At 37.7% G+C, this 21748-nt stretch overlaps 1 protein-coding gene across 5 annotated transcripts in view; it reads right to left on the reverse strand.

Annotated features, from left to right (window-relative positions):
* Window positions 1–2037: 2037 nt before the first annotated feature.
* The window catches only part of CD163 (CD163 molecule), a 116684-nt gene continuing 96973 nt past the window's right edge, over window positions 2038–21748 (reverse strand). For 2 of the 5 annotated variants that reach the window (XM_054526751.2, XM_024257167.3), the window contains exons 7-17: window positions 18545–18859; window positions 18131–18445; window positions 17666–17758; window positions 17271–17585; window positions 15871–16191; window positions 14147–14455; window positions 13746–13784; window positions 13423–13542; window positions 12002–12097; window positions 10701–10838; window positions 2038–2245 (exon numbers count right to left, since the gene is read on the reverse strand). In XM_054526751.2, the coding sequence (XP_054382726.1) occupies window positions 10732–10838; window positions 12002–12097; window positions 13423–13542; window positions 13746–13784; window positions 14147–14455; window positions 15871–16191; window positions 17271–17585; window positions 17666–17758; window positions 18131–18445; window positions 18545–18859 (2030 nt within the window). In that variant the 3' untranslated portion in view covers window positions 2038–2245; window positions 10701–10731. Of the gene's footprint in view, window positions 2246–10700; window positions 10839–12001; window positions 12098–13422; window positions 13543–13745; window positions 13785–14146; window positions 14456–15870; window positions 16192–17270; window positions 17586–17665; window positions 17759–18130; window positions 18860–21748 lie in introns of all 5 variants that reach the window. The other 3 variants (XM_024257168.3, XM_054526750.2, XM_024257165.3) reach the window with 3 other exon arrangements.

Consider the following 21748-nt stretch of genomic DNA (forward strand, 5'->3'; position numbering starts at 1 on the left):
ATCACACACTGGGGCCTGTCGGGGAGGTGGGTGCAAGGAGAGGGAGAACATTAGGACAAATACCTGAAAACCTACAGGGCTTAAAACCTGGATGATGGATTGATAGGTGCAGCAAACCACCATGGCACATGTATACCTATGTAACAAAACTGCACGTTCTGCACATGTATCCCAGAACTTAAAGTACAATAATAATAATAATAAAGGGCGGGGCACAGGGGAAATTTTATGACAATGATTTTTTGGAAATAAAACACAGACAACAAAGATGAATGTAAACAAATGAGTTTACATCATACTGATAATGGGTTAATATCCAAAATATAGAGAGAACTCAAACAACCCAATATTGAGAAAACAACCTGATTAAAAATGGGCAGAACAACAGATATTTCTCAAAGGAAGACATGCAACTGACAAACAGGTATATGAAAAAAAATGCTCAACATCACTAATCATCAGGAAAAGGCAAATTAAAACCACAGTATCACCTCACCTTATACCTATTAGATAGCTATAATCAAAAACATGAAAGATGAGGATTGATGAGGTTGTGGGGAAAAGGGATCCCTTGTAAACTAGTGGTGAGAATGCAAATTAGGACAGCCTTAAAAATTAAAAATAGAATTACCATATGATTCAGCAATTCCACTTCTGTGTATATTTCCAAAGTAAAGGAAATCAGCATGTTGAAGAGACATCTGCATGCTCATGTTTATTGCAGCACTATTCACAATAACCCACATATGGAATCAACCTAAGTGTCTGCTGATGGATGAATGAAGAAAATGTGGTACATATACACAGTGGAATACTATTTAGCCTTTAAAAAGAGGGAAATCCTGTCCTTTGCAACAAAACAAACGATCCTAGAGGACATTATGTTAAGTGAAATAAGCCAGGCACAGAAAGACAAATGCCATATTATCTCATTTATATGTGGAATGTGAAAAAGTTGAACTTATAGAAACAGAGAGTAGAGTGGTGGTTACCAGTAGCTGGAGGAAGGTGTCAGGAGGATGTTGGTCAAAGGGTACAAAATTTCAGTTGGGTAGGAGGAGAAAGTTCAAGAGATCTATTGTACAACGTGGTGACTACAGTTAATAACAAGGTATCGCATTCTCAAAAATCACTCAGAGGATGTTTTAAGCATTCTCACCAGAAAAAAATAAGTATGTTAGGTAATGCACATGTCAATTAGCTTGATCTAGCCATTCCACAATGTATACATATTTCAAAATATCATATTGAACATGATAAATATGTAAAATTTTGTCATTTAAAAAAAAACACAAAAAAGGATAGATGCTTGAGGTGATGAATACCTCATTTACCCTGATGTGACAATTACACATTGTGTGCCTTTATCAAAATATCTCATATACCCCATATATGTATACACTTACGGTGGACCCACTAAAATTAAAAAAAAATCAATTGCATAGAAAACTAGGATATTTAGCAAGTTAGTAGACTCTAAGTTTAGTCTTGTACTACTTTAAGTGCTATCTTTTCTTTATGTGAATATGTATCATAAGTAACTTTTAGTAATATATAAACTTACTTTATAACCATTATATTTATATAGAAAAGACATAGTGTATGTATTTCAGCTTTAGTTATAATGTCCTGAGGAATGAGAAACGAAATCACTGAGTCTTTGTGCCCTTACCAGGTGTGGCTATGCATTTTATTCCAGTGAACAGAATTACAGTAACAAAAAGCAGTTAAAGAATCATTGTGAGTCACGCCTTATAAAGTTAGCCATATATTATTTACAGACCCTTCAATATCATTAATTTTTCCTGTCTTAGAAAAACTAAAGTAAAAATAAATTTATTTTTATTTGGTAATAGGAAAATTATTCAAACCAAATAAGAAAAAATATACAGTACTGTATATGCAAATTGAAACACTGTCAAATAAAACACATTATAATACATCTAGGAAACTCTACAAAAAATTAGGAAGCCCATTTAGAAATTAATAGAATTAAGGACAAGTAATTAAAGCAAACTCAAATCAATAACATTCTTATTTATTTATTTATTTATTTATTTAATTCCCTTGAAAGTCTCATATACACCACTAAGTAGTCACATTCACAAACTTAATTTTTATAAATTCAGCAGCAGTCTTAGGAATACTAGGAGAAGAAGAACTCCATAAAAATGCAACTGTAATAATCAGTGAAAGAGGTGAATTTCTGCTCCATTCAATAGTCCAGGTCTTCATCAAGGCTGAACTAAAACCATAAATAGAAAAATGTCATTTTCCTCTTCATATGCGTATAAGAATTTGTTACGTTATAACACAAAGACAAACTCACTTATGTTAAAAATTATAACTACTTTCCTGAGCAGAAATTTTAAATGCTATTTTTTTTAACTTCAGTGTGCATAAGAATTACTTTTATTCCATGGAAATACAGTAAGATTAAGAAATGCCATTTTTAGGAGCTGGCAAGATGGCTGAATAGGAACAGCTCCAGTCTGCAGCTCCCAGTGAGACCAACGCAGAAGTCGGGTGATTTCTGCATTTCCAACTGAGTGGCGCCTGGAACCCCAGGGAGACAGAACCTTTCACTCCCCTGGAAAGGGGGCTGAAGCAAGGGAGCAAGTGGTCTCACTCAGCGAGTCCCATTCCCACAAAGCGCAGCAAGTCATGAACCACTGACTTGAAATTCTGGATGCTAGCACTGCAGTCTGAAGTTGACCTCGGACAATCTAGATTTGTCGGGGGAGGGACATCTGCCATTACTGAGACTTGAGTAGGCAGTTTTCCCCTGACAGTGCTAAGGAGGCCAAAGAGGCCATGGCCAAATTGCCTCTCTAGATTCCTCCTCTCTGGGCAGGGCATCTCTGAAAGAAAAGCAGCAGCTCCCGTCAGGGGCTTATAGATAAAACTCCCATCTCCCTGGGACAGAGCACCTGGGGGAATGGGGCGGCTGTGGGTGCAGCTTCAGCGGACTTAAACATTCCTGTCTTCTGGCTCTGAAGAGAGCAGCAGATCCTGACAAGGAGAATTCTCCCAGCACAGCGCTCGAGCTCTGCTAAGGGACAGACTGCTTCCTCAAGTGGGTCCCTGACCCCCATGCCTAGTGACTGGGAGAGACCTCTGAGCAGGGGTCCACAGACACCTCATGCAAGAGAGCTCCAGCTGACATCAGGCCAGTACCCCTCTGGGACAAAACTTCCAGAGGAAGGAGAAGGCAGCAATCTTTGCTGTTCTGCAGCCTTCGCTGGTAATACCAGGCAAATAGGGTCTGGAGTGGACCTCCAGCAAACTGCAGCAGAACTACAGAAGAGGGGCCTGACTGTTATAAGAAAAACTAACAAACAGAAATCATTAACATCAACATCAACAAAAAGGACCCCCACACAAAAACCCCAACAAAGGTCATCAGCCTCAAGTATAGGTAGATAAATCGATGAAGATGAGGAAAAACCGGTGCATAAATGCTGAAAATTCCAAAAACCATAATGGCTCTTCTCCTTTAATTGATCACAACTCCTCTCCAGCAAGGGCACAAAACTGGACAGATAATGAGTTTGATGAATTGCCAGAAGTAGGCTTCAGAAGGTGGATACTAACAAACTTGTCTGAGCTAAAGGAGCATCTTCTAACCCAATGCAAGGAAGCTAAGAACCTTGATAAAAGGTTACAGGAACTGCTAACTAGAATAACCAGTTTAGAAAAGAACATAAATGACCTGATGGAGCTGAAAAACACGGCAAGAGAACTTCGTGAAGTATACACAAGTATCAATAGCCAAATCGATCAAGTGGAAGAAAGGATAACAGTAACTGAAGATCAACTTACTGAAAAAAGGAATGAAGACAAGATTGGAGAAAAAAGAATGAAAAGGAACAAACAAAGCCTCCAAGAAATATGGAACTATGTGAAAAGAGCAAACCTATGATTGATTGGTGTACCTGAAAGTGATGGGGAGAATGGAACCAAGTTGGAAAACACTCTTCAGGATATTATCCAGGAGAACTTCCCCAACCTAGCAAGACAAGCCAACATTCAAATTCAAGAAATACAGGGAACACCACTAAGATGCTCCCTGAGAAGAGCAACCCGAAGACACATAATCATTAGTTTCTCCAAGGCTGAAATGATTGAAAAAGTGTTAAGGGCACCAGAGAGAAACATCAGGTTACCTACAAAGGGCAGCCCATCCGACTAACAGCGGATCTTTCTCCAGATACCATACAACCAGAAGAGAGTGGGGGCCAATATTTAATATTCATAAAGGAAACAATTTTCCACCCAGAATTTCATATTCAGCCAAGCTAAGCTTCATGAGTGAAGGATAAATAAGATCCTTTACAGAAAAGCAAATGCTGAGGGATTTTGTCACCCACCAGGCCTGCCTTACAAGAGCTCCTGAAGGAAGCACTAAATGTGGAAAAGAAAAACCAGTACCAGCCACTGCAAAAACACACCAAAATATAAAGACCAATGACACTATGAAGAAACCGCATCAACTAATGTGCAAAATAACCAGTTAGCATCATGATGACAGGATCAAATTCACACACAACAATATTAACCTTAAATGTAAATGGGTGAAATGCCCCCAATTAAAAGACACAGACTGGCAAATTGGATAAAGAGTCAAGATCCATTGGCGTGCTGTATTCAGGAGACCCACCTCATGTGCGAGACACACACAGGCTCAAAATAAAGGGATGGAGGAAAATATAACAAGCAAATGGAAAACAAAAAAAAGAAAACAGTCATTGCAATTCTAGTATATGATAAAATAGACCTTAAGCCAATAAAGATAAAAAAAGACACAAAAGGGCATTACATAATGGTAAAGGAATCAATGCAACAAGAAGAGCTAACTATACTAAATACATATGCACCCAACACAGGAGCACCCAGATTCATAAAGCAAGTTCTTAGAGACCTACAAATAGACTTAGACTCCCACACAATAGTAGTGGGAGACTTTAAAACCCCACTGTCAATATTAGACAGATCAATGAGACAGAAAATTAACAAGGATATTCAGGACCTGAACACAGCTCTGGACCAAATGGACCCAATAGACATCTACAGAACTCTCCACTCCAAATCAACAGGATATACATTCTTCTCAGCACCACATAGCACTTATTCTAAAATGGACCTCATAACTGGAAATAAAACACTCCTCAGCAAATGCAAAAGAACAGAAATCATAACAAACAGTCTCTCAAACCACAGTGCAATCAAATTAGAACTCAAGATTAAGAAACTCCCTTGAAACCTCACAATTACATGGAAACTGAACAACCTGCTCCTGAATGACTACTGAATAAGTAACAAAATTATGGCAGAAATAATGAAGTTCTTTGAAACCAATGAGAATAAAGACACAACATACAAAAATCTCTGGGACACAGCTAAAGCAGTGTTAAGAGGCAAATGTATAGTACTAAATGCCCACATCAGAAAGTGGGAAATATCTAGAATCAACACCCTAACATCACAATTAAAAGAACTAGAGAAGTAAGAGCAAACAAATTCAAAAGCTAGCAGAAGACAAGAAATAACTAAGATCAGAGCAAAGCCGAAGGAGATGGAGACATGAAAAACCCTTCAAAAATCAATCAACCCAGGAGCTGGTTTTTTGAAAAGATAAACAGAATAGACAGACCACTAGCCAGACTAATAAAGAAGAAAAGAGAGAAGAATCAAAAGATATAATAAAAAATGATAGAGGGGATATCACCACTGATCCCACAGAAATGCAAACTACCATCAGAGAATGCTATAAACACCTCTACACAAATAAACTAGAAAATCTAAAAGAAATGGATAAATTCTTGGACACATACATCCTCCCAAGACTAAATGAGGAAGAAGTCGAATTTCTGAATAGACCAATAACAAGTTATGAAATTGAGGCAGTAATTAATAGCCTACCAACCAAAAAAAAACCCATGACCAGATGAATTCACAGCCGAATTCTACCAGAGGTACAAAGAAGAGCTAATACCATTCCTTCTGAAACTATCCCAAACAATAGAAAAAGAGAGACTCCTCCCTAACTCATTTTATGAGGCCAGCATCATCCTGACACCAAACCTGGCAGAGACACAACAAAGAAAAGAAAATTCCAGGCCAATATCCCTGATGAACATTGATGCGAAAATCCTCAATAAAATACTGGCAAACCAAATCCAGCAGTACATTAAAAAGCTTATCCACCACAATCAAGTTGGTGTCATCCCTGGATGTAAGGCTGGTTCAACATATGTAAATCAATAAATGTAATCCATCATGTAAACAGAACAAATCACAAAAACCAAATGATTATCTCAATAGATGCAGAAAAGGCCTTCAATAAAATTTAACAATGCTTCATGCTAAAAACTCTCAATAAACTAGATATTGATGAAACGTATCTCAAAATAATAAGAGCTATTTATGACAAACACACAGCCAATATCATATTGAATGGGCAAAACCTAGAAGCATTCCTTTTGAAAACCAGCAAAAGACAAGGATGTCTTCTCTCACCACTCCTATTCAACAGAGTATTGGAAGTTCTGGCCAGGGCAATCAGGCATGAGAAAGAAATAAAGCGTATTCAAACAGGAAGAGGAACTCAAATTATCTCTTGTTGCAGATGACATAATTGTATATTTAGAAAACCCCATTGTCTCAGCCAAAAAACTCCTTAGGCAGATAAGCAACTTTAGCAAAGTCTCAGGATACAAAATCAATGTGCAAAAATCACAAGCATTCCTATACACCAATAATAGACAAGCAGAGAGCCAAATCATTAGTGAACTCCCATTCACAATTCCTACAAAGAGAATAAAATACCTAGGAATACAACTTACAAGGGATGGAAGGACCTCTTAAAGGAGAACTACAAACCAGTGCTCAAGGAAAGAAAAGAGGACACAAACAAATGGAAAAATATTCCATGCTCATAGATAGGAAGAATCAATATTGTGAAAATGGCCATACTGCCCAAAGTTATTTATAGATTCAATGCTATTCTCATCAAGCTACCATCAACTTTCTTTACAGAACTGGAAAAATCTACTTTAAATTTGATATGGAACCAAAATAGAGCCTGTAGAGCCAAGACAATCCTAAGCAAAAAGAACAAAGCTGGAAGCATCACGCTATCTGACTTCAAACTTACTACAAGGCTGCAGTTATCAAAACAGCATGGTACTGGTACCAAAATAGATATATAGACCAATGGCACAGGACAGAGGCCTCAGAAGTAACACCACACCTCTACAACCATCTGATCTTCGACAAACCTGCCAAAAACAAGCAATGAGGAAAGGATTCCCTATTCAATAAATGGTGCTGGGAAAATTGGCTAATCATATGCAGAAAACAGAAACTGGACCACTTCCTTACACCTTATACAAAAATTAACTCAAGATGGATTAAAGACTTACATGTTAGACCTAAAACCATAAAAACCCTAGAAGAAAACCTAGGCAGTACCATTCAGTACATAGGCATGGGCAAAGACTTCATAACTAAAACACCAAAAGCAATGGCAACAAAAGCCAAAAATTGACAAATGGGATCTAATTAAACTAAATAGCTTCTACACAGCAAAAGAAACTATCATCAGGGTGAACAGGCAACCGACAGAATGGGAGAAAATTTTTGCAATCTATGCATCTGACAAAGAGCTAATATCCAGAATCTACAAGGAACTTTAACAAATCTACAAGAGAAACACAAACAACCCCATCAAAAAGTGGGCAAAGGATATGAACAGACACTTCTCAAAAGAAGACATTTATGCGGCCAATAAACATGTGAAGAAAGGCTCATCATCACTGGTCATCTGAGAAATGCAAATCAAAACCACAATGAGATACCATCTCACGCCAGTTAGAATGGCGATCATTAAAAAGTCAGGAAACAACAGATGCTGGAGATGATGTGGAGAAATAGAAATGCTTTTACAGTGTTGGTGGGAGTGTAAATTAGTTCAACCATTGTGGAAGACAATGTAGCGATTCCTCAAGGATCTAGAACCAGAAATGCCATTTGACCCAGCAATCCCATTACTGGGTATACACCCAAAGGATTATAAATCATTCTACTATAAAGACACAGGCACACATATGTTTACTGCAGCACTACTTGCAATAGCAAAGACATGGAACCAACTTAAATGCCCATCAATGATAGACTGGATAAAGAAAATGTGGCACATATACACCATGGAATACTATAGAGCCATAAAAAAGAATGAGTGCATGTCCTTTGCAGGGATATGGATGAAGCTGGAAACCATCGTTCTCAGCAAACTAACACAGGAACAGAAAACGAAACACCGCATGTTCTCACTCATAAGTTGGAGTTGAACAATGAGAACACATGGACACAGGGAGGGGAACATCACACATGGGGCCTGCCGGGGGGTGGGGGGCAAGGGGAAGGAGAGCATTAAGACAAATTTAAGCCCCTAATGCATGCAGGGCTTAAAACCTAGATGGCGGGTTGATAGGCACAACAAACCACCATGACACGTGTATACCTATGTAACAAACCTGCACATTCAACACATGTATCCCAGAACGTAAAGATTAAAAACAAAAAAAGAATCGTCATTTTTTAAAAGCACCCTCATGTGATTCTGAAGCAGTTATTCGGCAGTGATTACTCTTTCAAGGAAAAGTAGTTCAATTATTATTTATCACATCAGAAAACATTCATATGCTCCAGATTACAAATCAAATATTCATGGTTCTCAGTTTACGACACTAGAATTTTTAGCTTCTTTATGCACATATAAATGCATAATTTTGTAGATGTAAACATTGTATTTAATTATAGCCAATACATAAATGGAATATTATTATATTTTTTAATGATTTTTTCTTTTTTAGTTGCCTAAACCGTCATTTTTCCAGCCACTACTCCATCAATTGGCATTCACTTTGTTTCTAGTTTTTTGCCACTTTCAACAACATTGCAAAAATGAATCTTTGTATATTTGTCATTACATACTAGTGACTTTATTGGTATGGAAGAAATTCTCAGGGATAGAATTGTTGGGTCAAAGGGTCTGTGAATCTTTGAAAATAATTTTTAATAGAAGCTGCCAGATTGCTTTCTCCAAAGGCTACCTACCATATCTCACACTTCCAAGAGCAGTGTTTGAAATGGACTTTTTCTCTATATTCCCTTCAGTAATAAATATTGATGGTATTTCAAATTTTTGTTAGTCTGATTTGTATAAAGTGATAGCTCATTGTTAATTATAATTTCAGTCTTCTAGACATTTAAAAATATCTGTCATTTGAAATTCATTTTGTGTGAATTGTCTTTTCATAGCTTTGCCCAATTATCTGTTGGATGTTACACATACACATACATGCACACAATTTACATTCACATATATTAACCCTTTTGTGCTCTGTACAGTTTATAAGAACTCTATGTATCTATGTGTGTATATATATACTATGTAAAATTAGCTCTGCATTTTATAGATATTCACAATTTACATTTCATGTACTTTAAGAGTTCCAACTCTTATCCTTTGTCTCAATCTATATTTCGTATATACAAATATTCTGTAGTGTCTTGTACAGTCTTTACCATAGCATGTATTATACAATGTAGATGTATAATATATAGATGAATTATACGAATATATAATATTTCTATAAAAAATACTTTTTCTACATTTCATTTCTAGATGTAGTCTTCCCCAAATTATTACTTTAAAAACAGAAAATATATCTAGTAACTCATTTCACAATCTTTTTCCCTTGATGTATAGCTTAACTATACATCTTGTTCATGTTTGAATTTTTTTTTATGTTTTTCTCATGAAAGCAAGTTGTAAAATGCAATTCTAATCATCTTGTTTTATCTGAAACTTTCAAAGCTCATCATCACCTCTTCAACAGACCCCCAAATGAAAGATGAACATAAAGTATAGCAGGTAAGACCATCCATTACAGGGCTCTGTGCAGCCTTTTCAGCTTAGATTCTAATCACCTCTCTTCTCTCCACATGGCCTCTTCATATTACCACCTATAGACTATGATATCTTTTATTAAACAATCCTATTTTTGCCAATAGTATCTTTTATCTCTGTATCTTCAGTGCTCAAGGTACCACTTTTACCGTAAATACGTTCAATATATGTTTTTGAATAAAAAACTTCTTATAGTTCCCTAAAGGCATTGTTCTTTTTTCTGCCTCTAGTTTGCACATACTGTGTCCTTTCTTTGGAACTGTCTATTTTTCAGTCATTTTTAAAGTTTACCTTAAATATCACATCACCTTACAACAACCCCAGAGTTTCTTAGGCAAACTTTCTGTAATGTCTTGTACAGTCTTTACCATAGCATGTATTATACAATGTAGATGTATAATATGTCTTATCTTTTTCCTGAAATGATACCTGTAATGTCTTCGAAAGATTAATTTATATTTGTTTACTCAGTTTCTCCTTAGCTCCATGGATGTGTTATTATTATTGCTTACTATTTATGTGTGTGTATAATTAAGAGATGAATCAGTCGTATTTATAAGCTTTCACATATTATCAGTATAGATATATACATATACAAACATACGCACATAAGCATATAAAATATGCACATATACATTCTTTCTTTCTAATGCCAGAAGAGCTCTCAGTCCTCAAAAGGAATGCAGCTGTTTTGAACAATGACTAATAAATTCTCATCACTCACCTCACTGGGTTATAAATTCCCATTTTCCTTTTCAGTGTGCCTCAGAATGGCCTCCTGTTCCATTCCAGAAACAGGAAAGAAATTTAGACACAGAAATTAGTTTAGCAGCATTGAAATCAGCTGACTCATGGGAATTTTCTGAAAGGAAGAAAATAATTACTGGGAAATAAACCAGACCTCTCCTCACATAACTGTGAGGCTCTTTGAGCAACTAAAAACACTACCCATACCTAGGAAGACAAGCATGTGTGATTTAAGGGGCAGAGAAAGTCTTTCCTATTTCTTAAATATGTTTCCTGACACAGTAACAGTACATGTTCTTTAAATATGTTCCCTGACACAGTAGCAGATGCATAATTCTTTGGATGGAAGAAGTGAGGCAGGCCCCTCTCAGAAGGTCAGGGACCCTTTGTGGAGTAAAGACAATGGGTTTTGGGATATTTCTTCCAACCCAGTAAAGTTATCCTGCGCAGAGGCAAAATTAGTGCACTGGTGCTAAATAGAAGTTCAAGGATAAAACAGCATGATGTGATGACAAATAAGGCTAGTCCTGTGGATTTTGATGGCTTCTCATGCAATAAAGATATGGGAAGTTTAAGGTTTTAGACTTTTAGGGAAAAATATAATAAATATCAAGCTAGAGAAAACAATGACAGGAAATGGGAATGGAAGAAACTGTGAAAGACGTATGTAGGTCAGAGGATACAAAGTAGCAGATACATAGAATGAACCAGTCTAGAGGTCTAATGTACAACATGAGGATTATAAGTAATAAAATTGTGCTGTATATAGGATTCATGCTAAGTGAGTAGGTTTTAGCTGCTCTTGCCACAAAAACAACACAAAAGAGGGTAACTATGTCAGATGACGGATGTGTTAATTTGCTTTGCTTTAGTAAGCTTTTTACTATGTATATACATCCCATAAAATCATGTTGTATACCTTAAATATACACAACAAAATTTAAAGAAAAAAGTTAAACTGTCACTTATGACAATCTTTTGTAAGATTAATTTCTGCTTTAATAAAATGAGGTCCAAGTCATAATATTCCTTTGCATGGTTCTTTACGTACCTCTATCAGGAATAATCACAGGCCTCTTAAGCTAAAGGCCTCCCTATGATTGCAATTTTGATATTCTCCAACAATAATTTTCAGTCATTCTTGTCCATTATATGCATCTAAGCTCCCTATTACATTTTTACATTTTTTTAACTGTTTATCAAAGTAGAATGTCTATGCCTCAATTGCAGCCACTGATCTGAACCCCTGGGCAATAGACCCTCCAAGAACCCACAGACCTGAGGAATTCATTAGGTCCAGATCATCTGCATTCAGGCAAGAATTCATCTCCTGGTATTGAATTTGGTGGACTAAGTTCTCTCCTCTTGAGGAAACTGAAAACAGAGATCCTAGGTTAGGGATCAGCTATCATAATAAAATTTCCCTTCCTGTGTGTGTGCTTTTTCCAAGCGCTGCAAACATACCTCGTCTTTATCCGTGCTATTGTTTCTATCCCATTCTACTACCAAGCTCTTCCCTTATAATGCTGCACACTCAGATGAAATAGGCACAAAGCTAAATCTTCCCCACTGCCATTGTATTAATATAACAACCCACTGTTTTTACCCAAGGAAGCCAGCAGTCTTCCATAACTCACTGGAGCTTTTCTCAAGTATCTTTAAAAGTCTTTCCTCTCCCCTCATTCCTGTCAGTCAAGCAGTCCTCCTTCAATCCTCATAGATCCTGCCAAAAGATCTTCCTAAAAGATATCTTGACCATTTCGCTCCCCTACATAATACTCTTTAATGACTATGAATCTTACGTGAAACATAAGAACTTCATAATTTGTGCCTTTTCTCTTCTTCAGACTTAGGAGCCTCTCTCCTCACACTCAACTTTTTCTCCCCCCGCCCCTCAGAAAAAAAAACAAGAAATGCTTCATCCTTTAGGCTTCTCTACACTTGTACATATTCTTCTCTAGAATGTTCCTCACCCAATTCTCTGAGCCTCTATGTTCGAAATTTGTTCCCAAGCCTCTTTGAAGCCTCCAGTAATCCCCTCCCCTTTCAGTTAATTACTCCCTTCTCTGCCACTTTTGTCCCTTTTTCCTATTAATGTAAAATGGCTACATTGTAGTGTATTTGTTTACATATATATCTCTTCCACTAGACTTGAAGTTCCACCAAGATTTATTGTCCATGTCTGTGTCTTCAGAGCCTAATACATTGCTCAACAGAACAGTAAAATTTGTAATAAGGAAATTGATTATAGTAAGAGAAAATAAATGTTTAGGTAAAAAGTCATCCTAAACAATATCTAACATATTCATTCTGAACTTTCAATTCTATAATATTCCAATGAAGCATGTAGATAGAACACAGGAATCATCAATGCAACCTAAAGCCCCTTTTCTCCTCTGAAATCTTATTCCCTCTATTTAAAAAAAAGAAAATAATCTGTAGAAATGGGAGCTCCCTGTGTTGCCCAGGCTGGTCTTGAACTCCTGGACTCAAGCGATTTTCCTGCCTCAGCCTCCCAAAGTGTAGGGATTACGGGTGTGAGCCACCGTGCCTGGCCCTTCCCTCTATTTTGAGAAACTGCTCAAACCTCTTTTAGAGTCCGTCTTTCTGGCCGTTAGACTTGAGTCTAATATTTTTTTTCTTCCCAAGAACCCCGTTATCCTGTAGACATATTAGATAAACCCGAATTTGGCTCAAACCTGCAAGCCGCTGTCTCTGTCTTCGCTTTTTAGTCAAGAAGAATAATGCGACAAAAATGGCCAACAGAACAACCCCAAGGATCCCGACTGCAATAAGGGATGACTGACGGGATGAGCGACCTAAGTAAAAGTAAATACCAAGAGATATGATCATGTTTTATCGAAAAGACCAAGGTCCCTAGTTACTGACTCTCTCTTAGGTCAAATACATGATCCCTGAGTTAAATATCAAATCCTCGGAACATCTGACCTAAAATTTCTAAACAAGAAAAATTCTATATATGCAGACAGTTGGTCTCATCATCATAAACTCCATGACATACCTGTTGTGGCTTTTTGTGGCGTTTTGTGCACTGGAATATCTGCAGGAGAAAAGAAAGAGAGAGGGTTAATTCTTTGCGTGATATACAGAACAAACATTTTGATTTCCTTGTCTGACCCCTTAGTACCTCTCAACCAAGTAAATGACTCTTTCCCACCTAAAACTAGAGTCCTCTAGTCTTTCTTTCTCTGCACAGGGAATATAGGTTGTATGTGTCTCCTTGGTGAAGGCCAATGTATAACAATTATTTTCATCATTCTTTCAGCAGAGACATTATGACTCTCTGAGAATCCCCACCAGATCCCTGTGCTGATAAATCCGGTTTTTACACAACACACATCACTGCCCAACCCCTCTTTGCTGCCAGAGATTTCAAGCTCAATCCAGGCTTCTGGCACTTACCTGTGCAATTCACTGCAGCGTCTTCCTTGTGCCCACAATCACTGTGGCCCCAGCGTCTGGCAGGACAATCCCACAAGGAAGACTCATTCCCTTTGCACTTCACTTCATTGAGCCATATGGGTCCAGTCCCCGGACCAAACTCTGCTTCTTTGAATGCTTTCAAAGCTGGACCACAGCCAAGTTGTTGACACACCACCTGAGCATCGTCCAAGTCCCAAGAGTCATCACACACTGTCCCCCAGGAACCTCCATGCCAGATCTCCACACGTCCAGAACAGGAAGTGGGTCCTTCTTGAAGTTTTATCTTTCCTGAAAAATCAGAGACATGTAGCCTATTTCTAATACTTCTAAAAGTTTCCAAGAGTTCACAGGTGAAAAGAGAGATTTGAAACTTTAAAAAAAAAAACTATTTAAAATTTTACTGAATGTGCATATTAAAATTTATATGTGTATATATATATATATATATATATTATTTTTTTTTTTTGAGACGGAGTCTCGCTCTGTCGCCCAGGCTGGAGTGCAGTGGCACAATCTCGGCTCACTGCAAGCTCCGCCTCCCAGGTTCACACCATTCTCCTGCCTCAGCCTCCCGAGTAGCTGGGACTACAGGCGCCCACCACCACACCCGACTAATTTTTTGTATTTTTAGTAGAGACGGGGTTTCACCATGTTAGCCAGGATGGTCTCGATCTCCTGACCTCGTGATCCGCCTGCCTCAGACTCCCAAAGTGCTGGGATTACAGGCGTGAGCCACTGCGCCTGGCCTAAAATGCATATTTTTACAAAATTTATCTTTTATAAGAGGACTTGTCATTACAGCCAACTAGGTATATTCCATCCTGCACATAAGATACATAATGTGACCCAGTAAATGTTAAATGATTAAAGTTAACATTATAAATTTGTGATGTCAAGTTCTTTCAAATAGGCAAGATCTTGGGAAATTGGCAGGTTGTCACAAATCTCACAGTTTAAGAAAATGTAGAGGCCAGGCACAGTGGCTCACACCTGTAATCCCAGCACTTTGGGAGGCCAAGGCGGGTGGATCACCTGAGGTCAGAAGTTTGAGACCAGCCTGACCAACATGGGGAAACCCCGTCTCAACTAAAAATACAAAATTAGCTGGGCGTTGTGGCTCATGCCTGTAATCCCAGCTACTCAGGAGGCTGAAGCAGGAGAATTGCTTGAACCCAGAAGGCAGAGGTTGCAGTGAGCCAAGATCGTGCCATTGCACTCCAGCCTGGGGAACAAGAGGAAAACTCTGTCTCAAAAAAAAAACCGAAAAAACCTGTAGAATGTGGAAATACTTCAGAATTGACCTTTCTGATTTCTGACTGCTTTTCTCTTTATATTAGTGTAACAAGATAATATTTGAAAGAAAAATGGGAAGGTAAGGTAGACCATTCAACAGTCAAATATTAAATCACATATTCTCTCCTCCTCAGAGAAAGCAATTGAATAAATCTTTCAAGCAGACCATGGGGAGTATGATATTCTTTAGAATAATAATAGCTGATCCTGAATATCTACAGGCCAAATTAAATAAAACCAATTACACCATCCAGGTAGAATAGATATTACCCCCAAGTTACCCATTCTTGCTTAATTCTATCTAACAATTTAAGCCAGTGTGAGAATAGGAAAATAAAATCCAGTGTCCGTTATCAGAAGATGATAGCGGGGCTGCAGAATGGAATTTTCATATAGGTCAATGGACTCACTGTCACATGTGATCCAGGTCTCCTCCGAGGGGCTGGCCAGTCTCTTCTCCCATGGAGATGATGGGCACTGCCACAGCATGTCAGGTCCTTTTGGACACTGAACATTGTCCACCCACATGGGAATGGACATGGCCTTGTCTAAAGATGCAGGGTTGATTTTCCCTTTGTCTGCACAGCCCAGCTGCCTGCACACCACACCCACAGTGGTTTCAGACATGCTACTCCTGCCAACACTGCCCCAAGTTCCATTGTAAAAAACTTCCAGACGCCCTGCACAGGCCTCTTTGCTGGCTTCACTGGTCAGTCTCAGAGACATAAACTCTGCAGTGAAACATAGAATTAGTAGTTTTGCGTCTTTTAAGATTCAGAGACTCCTTCCCTTTACCTTGATGTAAGAATGGCTTTAGAAATAGGTACAATAGTACAATATGTCAGTTACTAATAATTCGTTAGTAACTTCTGGATGATTTCATAGATATTATTAAAATATTTTATTTATTCTATAAATACATTATAGTTTTTTGGTCTTAGGTTTTGGAATCAGAGACCGCTTTAGATTACCCTCAATAATTCTAATAGGCTTTTTTCAATTACGTAGTTTGGATTTTTCCCAGAAAATTCTCTTTTTTTTGCAACTGTCTTTGATAGTTAAAATTGTTAGACACTCAGGCACTAAAATCAATGTTTTGTGTACATCTCTTAAAATGACATAGTTCATTTGCTGACACTTCACAGTTTTGCTGTGCATGTCTTCTACCAGATTTATGTCATTAAAATAGGAATAAATCACTTCTGAGATACAGAGTTTTTCACTTCCTTAAGTTACTGAATCATAGTTCTGTTCCCCCCAATATATATGAAATAGTACATTTTTAAATTTCAGAATGTTTTCTAAAACTCACCATGTATACAAAGCAGTATGAGGGCAGTAACCCCATGCTAATTTTTGTTTCTATGACAAGTAAGTCTCATTTATCTGCCATGAAAAATTGCTTGGGCATAGTAATTATCTTTTTTTCTGTAGAATGATGCAACATATGTATTTCTTCTTGTCCCTTTAAATCTACTTCTTTATTAATACTGTAATTATTAAGTGTTGGTATTGGATCACTATCTAATATCCAGCCCCAAATATATTTATTAAAAACCTTCATTATTAACTTTGTTGCCATTTTCATGATATATAAGACAATTTCTGGTCTTTTCTCTTTACAATGTTGCACTACCTTGCTCATGAAGTACCACTAGCACATCAAACCCAGACTTCTGTTGTCCTGACTCCCACAATAGTTCCTTTTGGATCTACTTTTCAGGAAAATCTTTAAGATTAATACCCCTCACTACCCTTCCTCAGTCCTTTCTCTATGTAATTATGACCACAGGTAATATGCATAATTTACCCGAGCAGATAACTCCTGCATCCTCCTTGTGCCTGCAATTTTGCTGCCCCCAGCCATGTGAATGGCACTGCCAAATGCGGGATTCTTTTCCATTGCATTTCACCTCATCCAGCCAGATAGGCCCTGTTCCTTCCCCAAAATGAGCAGAACCAGTGGCATTAATGGCCTCTCCACAGCCCAACTGTCTGCAAACCACGTGGGCATCACTCAGGTCCCAGCTATCATCACAGATGGTGCCCCAGGAGCCCTCATGATAGACCTCTACTCTCCCAGCACAGCGACCTCCTCCATTTACCAGGCGAAGTTGACCACTCTCTGCAAAGAGAAATGAAAATATTAATAATGAGCATTCCACTTGTTATTAATATTTTCATAGATTTGTCACAGAGGCTTACCTATGCAGGCCACAGCACTTTCTTCTGGAATGGTAGGCCTTGTTGGGCCCAAAGATGATGAATTGCATGAGGACAGTGTTTGGGACTGGTTTCCTGCAAACACCAAAGTACTCAGTCATACAAGATACAAAAGGTTAGGGGAGTCAGATGAAATGTTATATGGATGAGTTGAGGACAAACATAGCTTAGAGAGAGAGGGGAAGGTGGATGGTCAACAAGTTTGAAATAAATCAGGTGCTTTGAGATGGGCTTGGCACATAGTAAGCACTGGATAACTATGAAGTCCATCAAAATTAGGTTTGCTCACCCTCTGAAAAGACAAATGAGGTTAATATTTTGAAGCATGAATTAGAATTCATTCTTCTCATGACCCTTCAAAATGGATCATTGCGTTTCACTTTTGTTCTTCATCCCTATGTACACCTTCTCTTAAGACCCATCACTGGCTGCCCCTCATCCTCTTACCTGAGCAGATTACAGAGGCCACTTGCTCTGAAGGACATAATGAAGCACCTAGAGCAGTTACAGGACAATCTCCCATGTGCTGCTCAGTCCCAGTGCAGTGAAACATATGCCTCCAGACCTGACCATTTCCTTTTCCAAAATGTGCTCCTCCTGGGGTAGAAAGGGCAACTCCACATTTAAGCTGCTGGCAAAGAACATGGGCATCTTCTATGTCCCAGTGAGAGTTGCAGAGGGATCCCCAGGCACCAAGCGTTTTGAGCTCCACTCTGCCCTCACATGGGGTCTTGCCATTCACCAAGCGAATTTCCGTGTATCCTGGAAGGAGACAGGGCTTTAGAAAAAGACAGCTATGACTCCCTAACCCTGTCCCTTTCACAGTATGAGAATCAATTAAAGATGTTTTCTGGGTCTTACTTGAGCAGACTACTCCAACATCCCTGCTGTGGCTACAAGTTCCTTCTGGGCGGGGTGCTACCGGGCAGAGTGAAAGATGGGACTCATGTCCCTCACACTGGAATTCTTCAGCCCAGATCTGTCCATTTCCCTCTCCAAAGTGAGCTCCCCCCAGGATAGAGACAACTGTGCCACACTGTAATTCCCTGCATAGAACGCTGGCAGCTTCCAGAGAGAAGTCCGAATCACAGACGGAGCCCCACGTGTCACCATGCTTCACTTCAACACGTCCAGAACAGGGAATGTCCCCTCCAACCAGTCTGGGTTCCCTGTGGGCTGAAAAATAAATATTATTTCAGTGAGAGATAATATGATTTCCAGATTTCCATTCATGATGAGGGTGAAGAAGGCGGTGTGGAGTGGGAAATGGAGACCAGGGTGCTCAGTGATTTCCTACACTTGTTTGTCTTGGCTTTTCTGCCTCGAGTTGGGTATGGATAAATCTAGACCTCCCTATTTCTAGCTGAACTCATCCATCTGAGAGAATTCTGGGTCTTCACCTTGTGCAGCCAACCATCCCCAAAGGCAAATAACTCTGTTCTTCCAACATTTTGCTTACTTTACTCATAATAACATTAGAGACCACAAACAATGTGTATCTACTATCACTGTCTCTTAGTCTTGCACTCATTCCTCCATGTACTGCAATCCGGGGTCTGCTCAACCTTTTCGAATTGTTCTATGTAAAGCTTTTCAATATACTTCTAATTTTCAAATGAACATCAGACTTCTTCCTTTTGACGTCTATTACATTTGGTATACGTGACCCTTCTTTGTCCCATTTTCTCCTCCATTCTTTCTGACAGTGCTTTATCAAAACATTTCATGTATTCCTTGAGTCAAGTTTCTGTCCGTAACCTTCCCATCTGCTCAATGGACATGTCTCAACTGCTAATAAATGTATTTTCATCCATACTTTTTTCTTTAATTTTAGATCCACAAACGTATCTGCTTAGACATGTAGAACTTAAAGTATTCAAAGTTGAATGAATTATTGTATGACAAGCCCACTATATTCTTTACTTAATTAATGATATACAGGCCAAATTAGAATCACCTAAAATTGAACCACTTTATCTCACCACAAATAATGATAATAATGATAGCAGTGAATATTAAGTGAGCGTCTATTATATATATATGGCATTCCAATAAGCATTTAACAAACATTATTTCATTCAATCCTTAAAATTGCCTTAGGAGATAATTGTTAATATCATTCTGATTTTACAGACAGGGAATCTGAAACATAGAGAGGTGAGGTGTAGTAATTTGCTAAGGTCACACAAGAAGTTACTACAGAATTAGTAAGAGAACAGAATTTGAAGCCAGACAGTATATTCCAGAGCCTAGAATGTTGACTCTCATGATACATTGAACATGTAGAAAACCACCATATCTGTTGGTCCTCCAGCATATTTCTTCTTCTGCATATTTGTTGCTATTGCCATAAAGTGATTTGTCATCATCTGTCATGCAGACCTCTACGATAGCTTCATAAATTGTTTCCTTGCTTCTTTTTTCCAAGAAATTTATGCCACGATTATAAATATATTAATAAATTTCAAATATTTTCATGTGATGTTTTTTCTTTAGATAACTTAACGCTTCCCTAAAATTTATGCAATGATCCCTTACATAATTTCTTATAATATCTGTAATAATCATGTATGCAGTAATTAATCCAAAAGTATCAATGTAACGACCTATAACGTAACAACCTGTAATGTTGTCTGACTCTATTTTAGGCATTTGATGATGGATGGGTTAAAAAGGCTGCCACAGAGTTCAGTCTGTCAGTGAAGATAGATAATACTAAAAATAATAATCATAATCATATTAGCTAACATGTATTTATAGCTCACTGTGTAATTCCTGTGAGGTAGGCCCTATTACCACTCCCATTTTTCTTCTGAGCAAACTGCAGCACAAACAGTTTTCATAGATTCCCTAATTTCGTCCAGCTATTAAAATTAAGGAGAGGTGATAAACACTAATTCTTTAGTACACTTTAAAATAGTATGCTGTTACCTTAAAAGCTTTAATATCTATTACTTTATCAACCTAATTTGATGCTCCAGCCTAAAGATGCTTGGGCATGCCATAATTTTCATGCTTCTGTGCCTCTGTAGAAACTTTTCTCTCTACTTAAAATGTATTTCCCTACCTTATATACCTAGGAAAAGGCTACTTCTTTTCAAGGCTGTTCAATTTCTCACTAACAGCCTTCTCCTCCGTGAACACAGTTCACTACAAGGTATACATATTTTAATAGTGATGAATCCAAAAATAGAAATATGTATTAGACATAAAACTAACAAATAAAGGAGTCATTCACTCTGTTTTAGACTATGTAGGAGAGAATACCATAGATCTAAACTGGATCTTGAAAAAAGATGAGGAGTTTGCCAAATACACAGTGTGTGAAACAATCTTTAAGGAATATGGTCATGAAATAGCATGGTGTCATTGAAGAATTATAAGTAACTTACTGTAGCTGAAATTTAAAATCTAAAGAAAAAACACACCAGAAATAATAAATGGAATTTATATTATGAAGATGCTCTTTGTCAAGTTAAGAAACACAATCATCAAGATAAGTGAGTTTCTTTGAAAATACTCAGAGGCAATATAAAGTACTTAAGAGATACAAACTATTTTCTTAACTTGTTCTTTAAAAGAGATAAAGAAAATGCAGTTGAAAATTAGACCTTCTGAAGGTCTTAAGTCCTTTATAAATATCTGCTATCAAATATCAACAATTTTTGTAATCTCTTGATGTTACTATCACGATGATATAGATACACCATCAGCCCTTGCCAATCTGCATACTCTGATTTTCTTTCATCTCTCATAAACCTTTCACTTGATACTAAAATGTCTTAGAAAATGTTTCAAATATGACCATATTCTGTACTACAGCAATACAGAATACATCAACATGTCAAAATTTCACCCATTATCCATTAAATCTGCACAAAGCAAATTCCTATCCAAATTTGAGATGAAAAACATGTTGCTTTCTAAACATAGCTCAAAGTTTAAAGCAAATAACACCTCTACAATACAAATAATTAATGACCCTTGAGTGGGATGGTCTTTCACTTCTTCTTTTTGAATCTCTATTCAAGCATGAAATTTCTCTAAGATATCATTAACTAGTAT

Source organism: Pongo abelii, chromosome 10, assembly GCF_028885655.2.
Source record: "Pongo abelii isolate AG06213 chromosome 10, NHGRI_mPonAbe1-v2.0_pri, whole genome shotgun sequence".
Lineage (NCBI taxonomy): Eukaryota > Metazoa > Chordata > Mammalia > Primates > Hominidae > Pongo > Pongo abelii.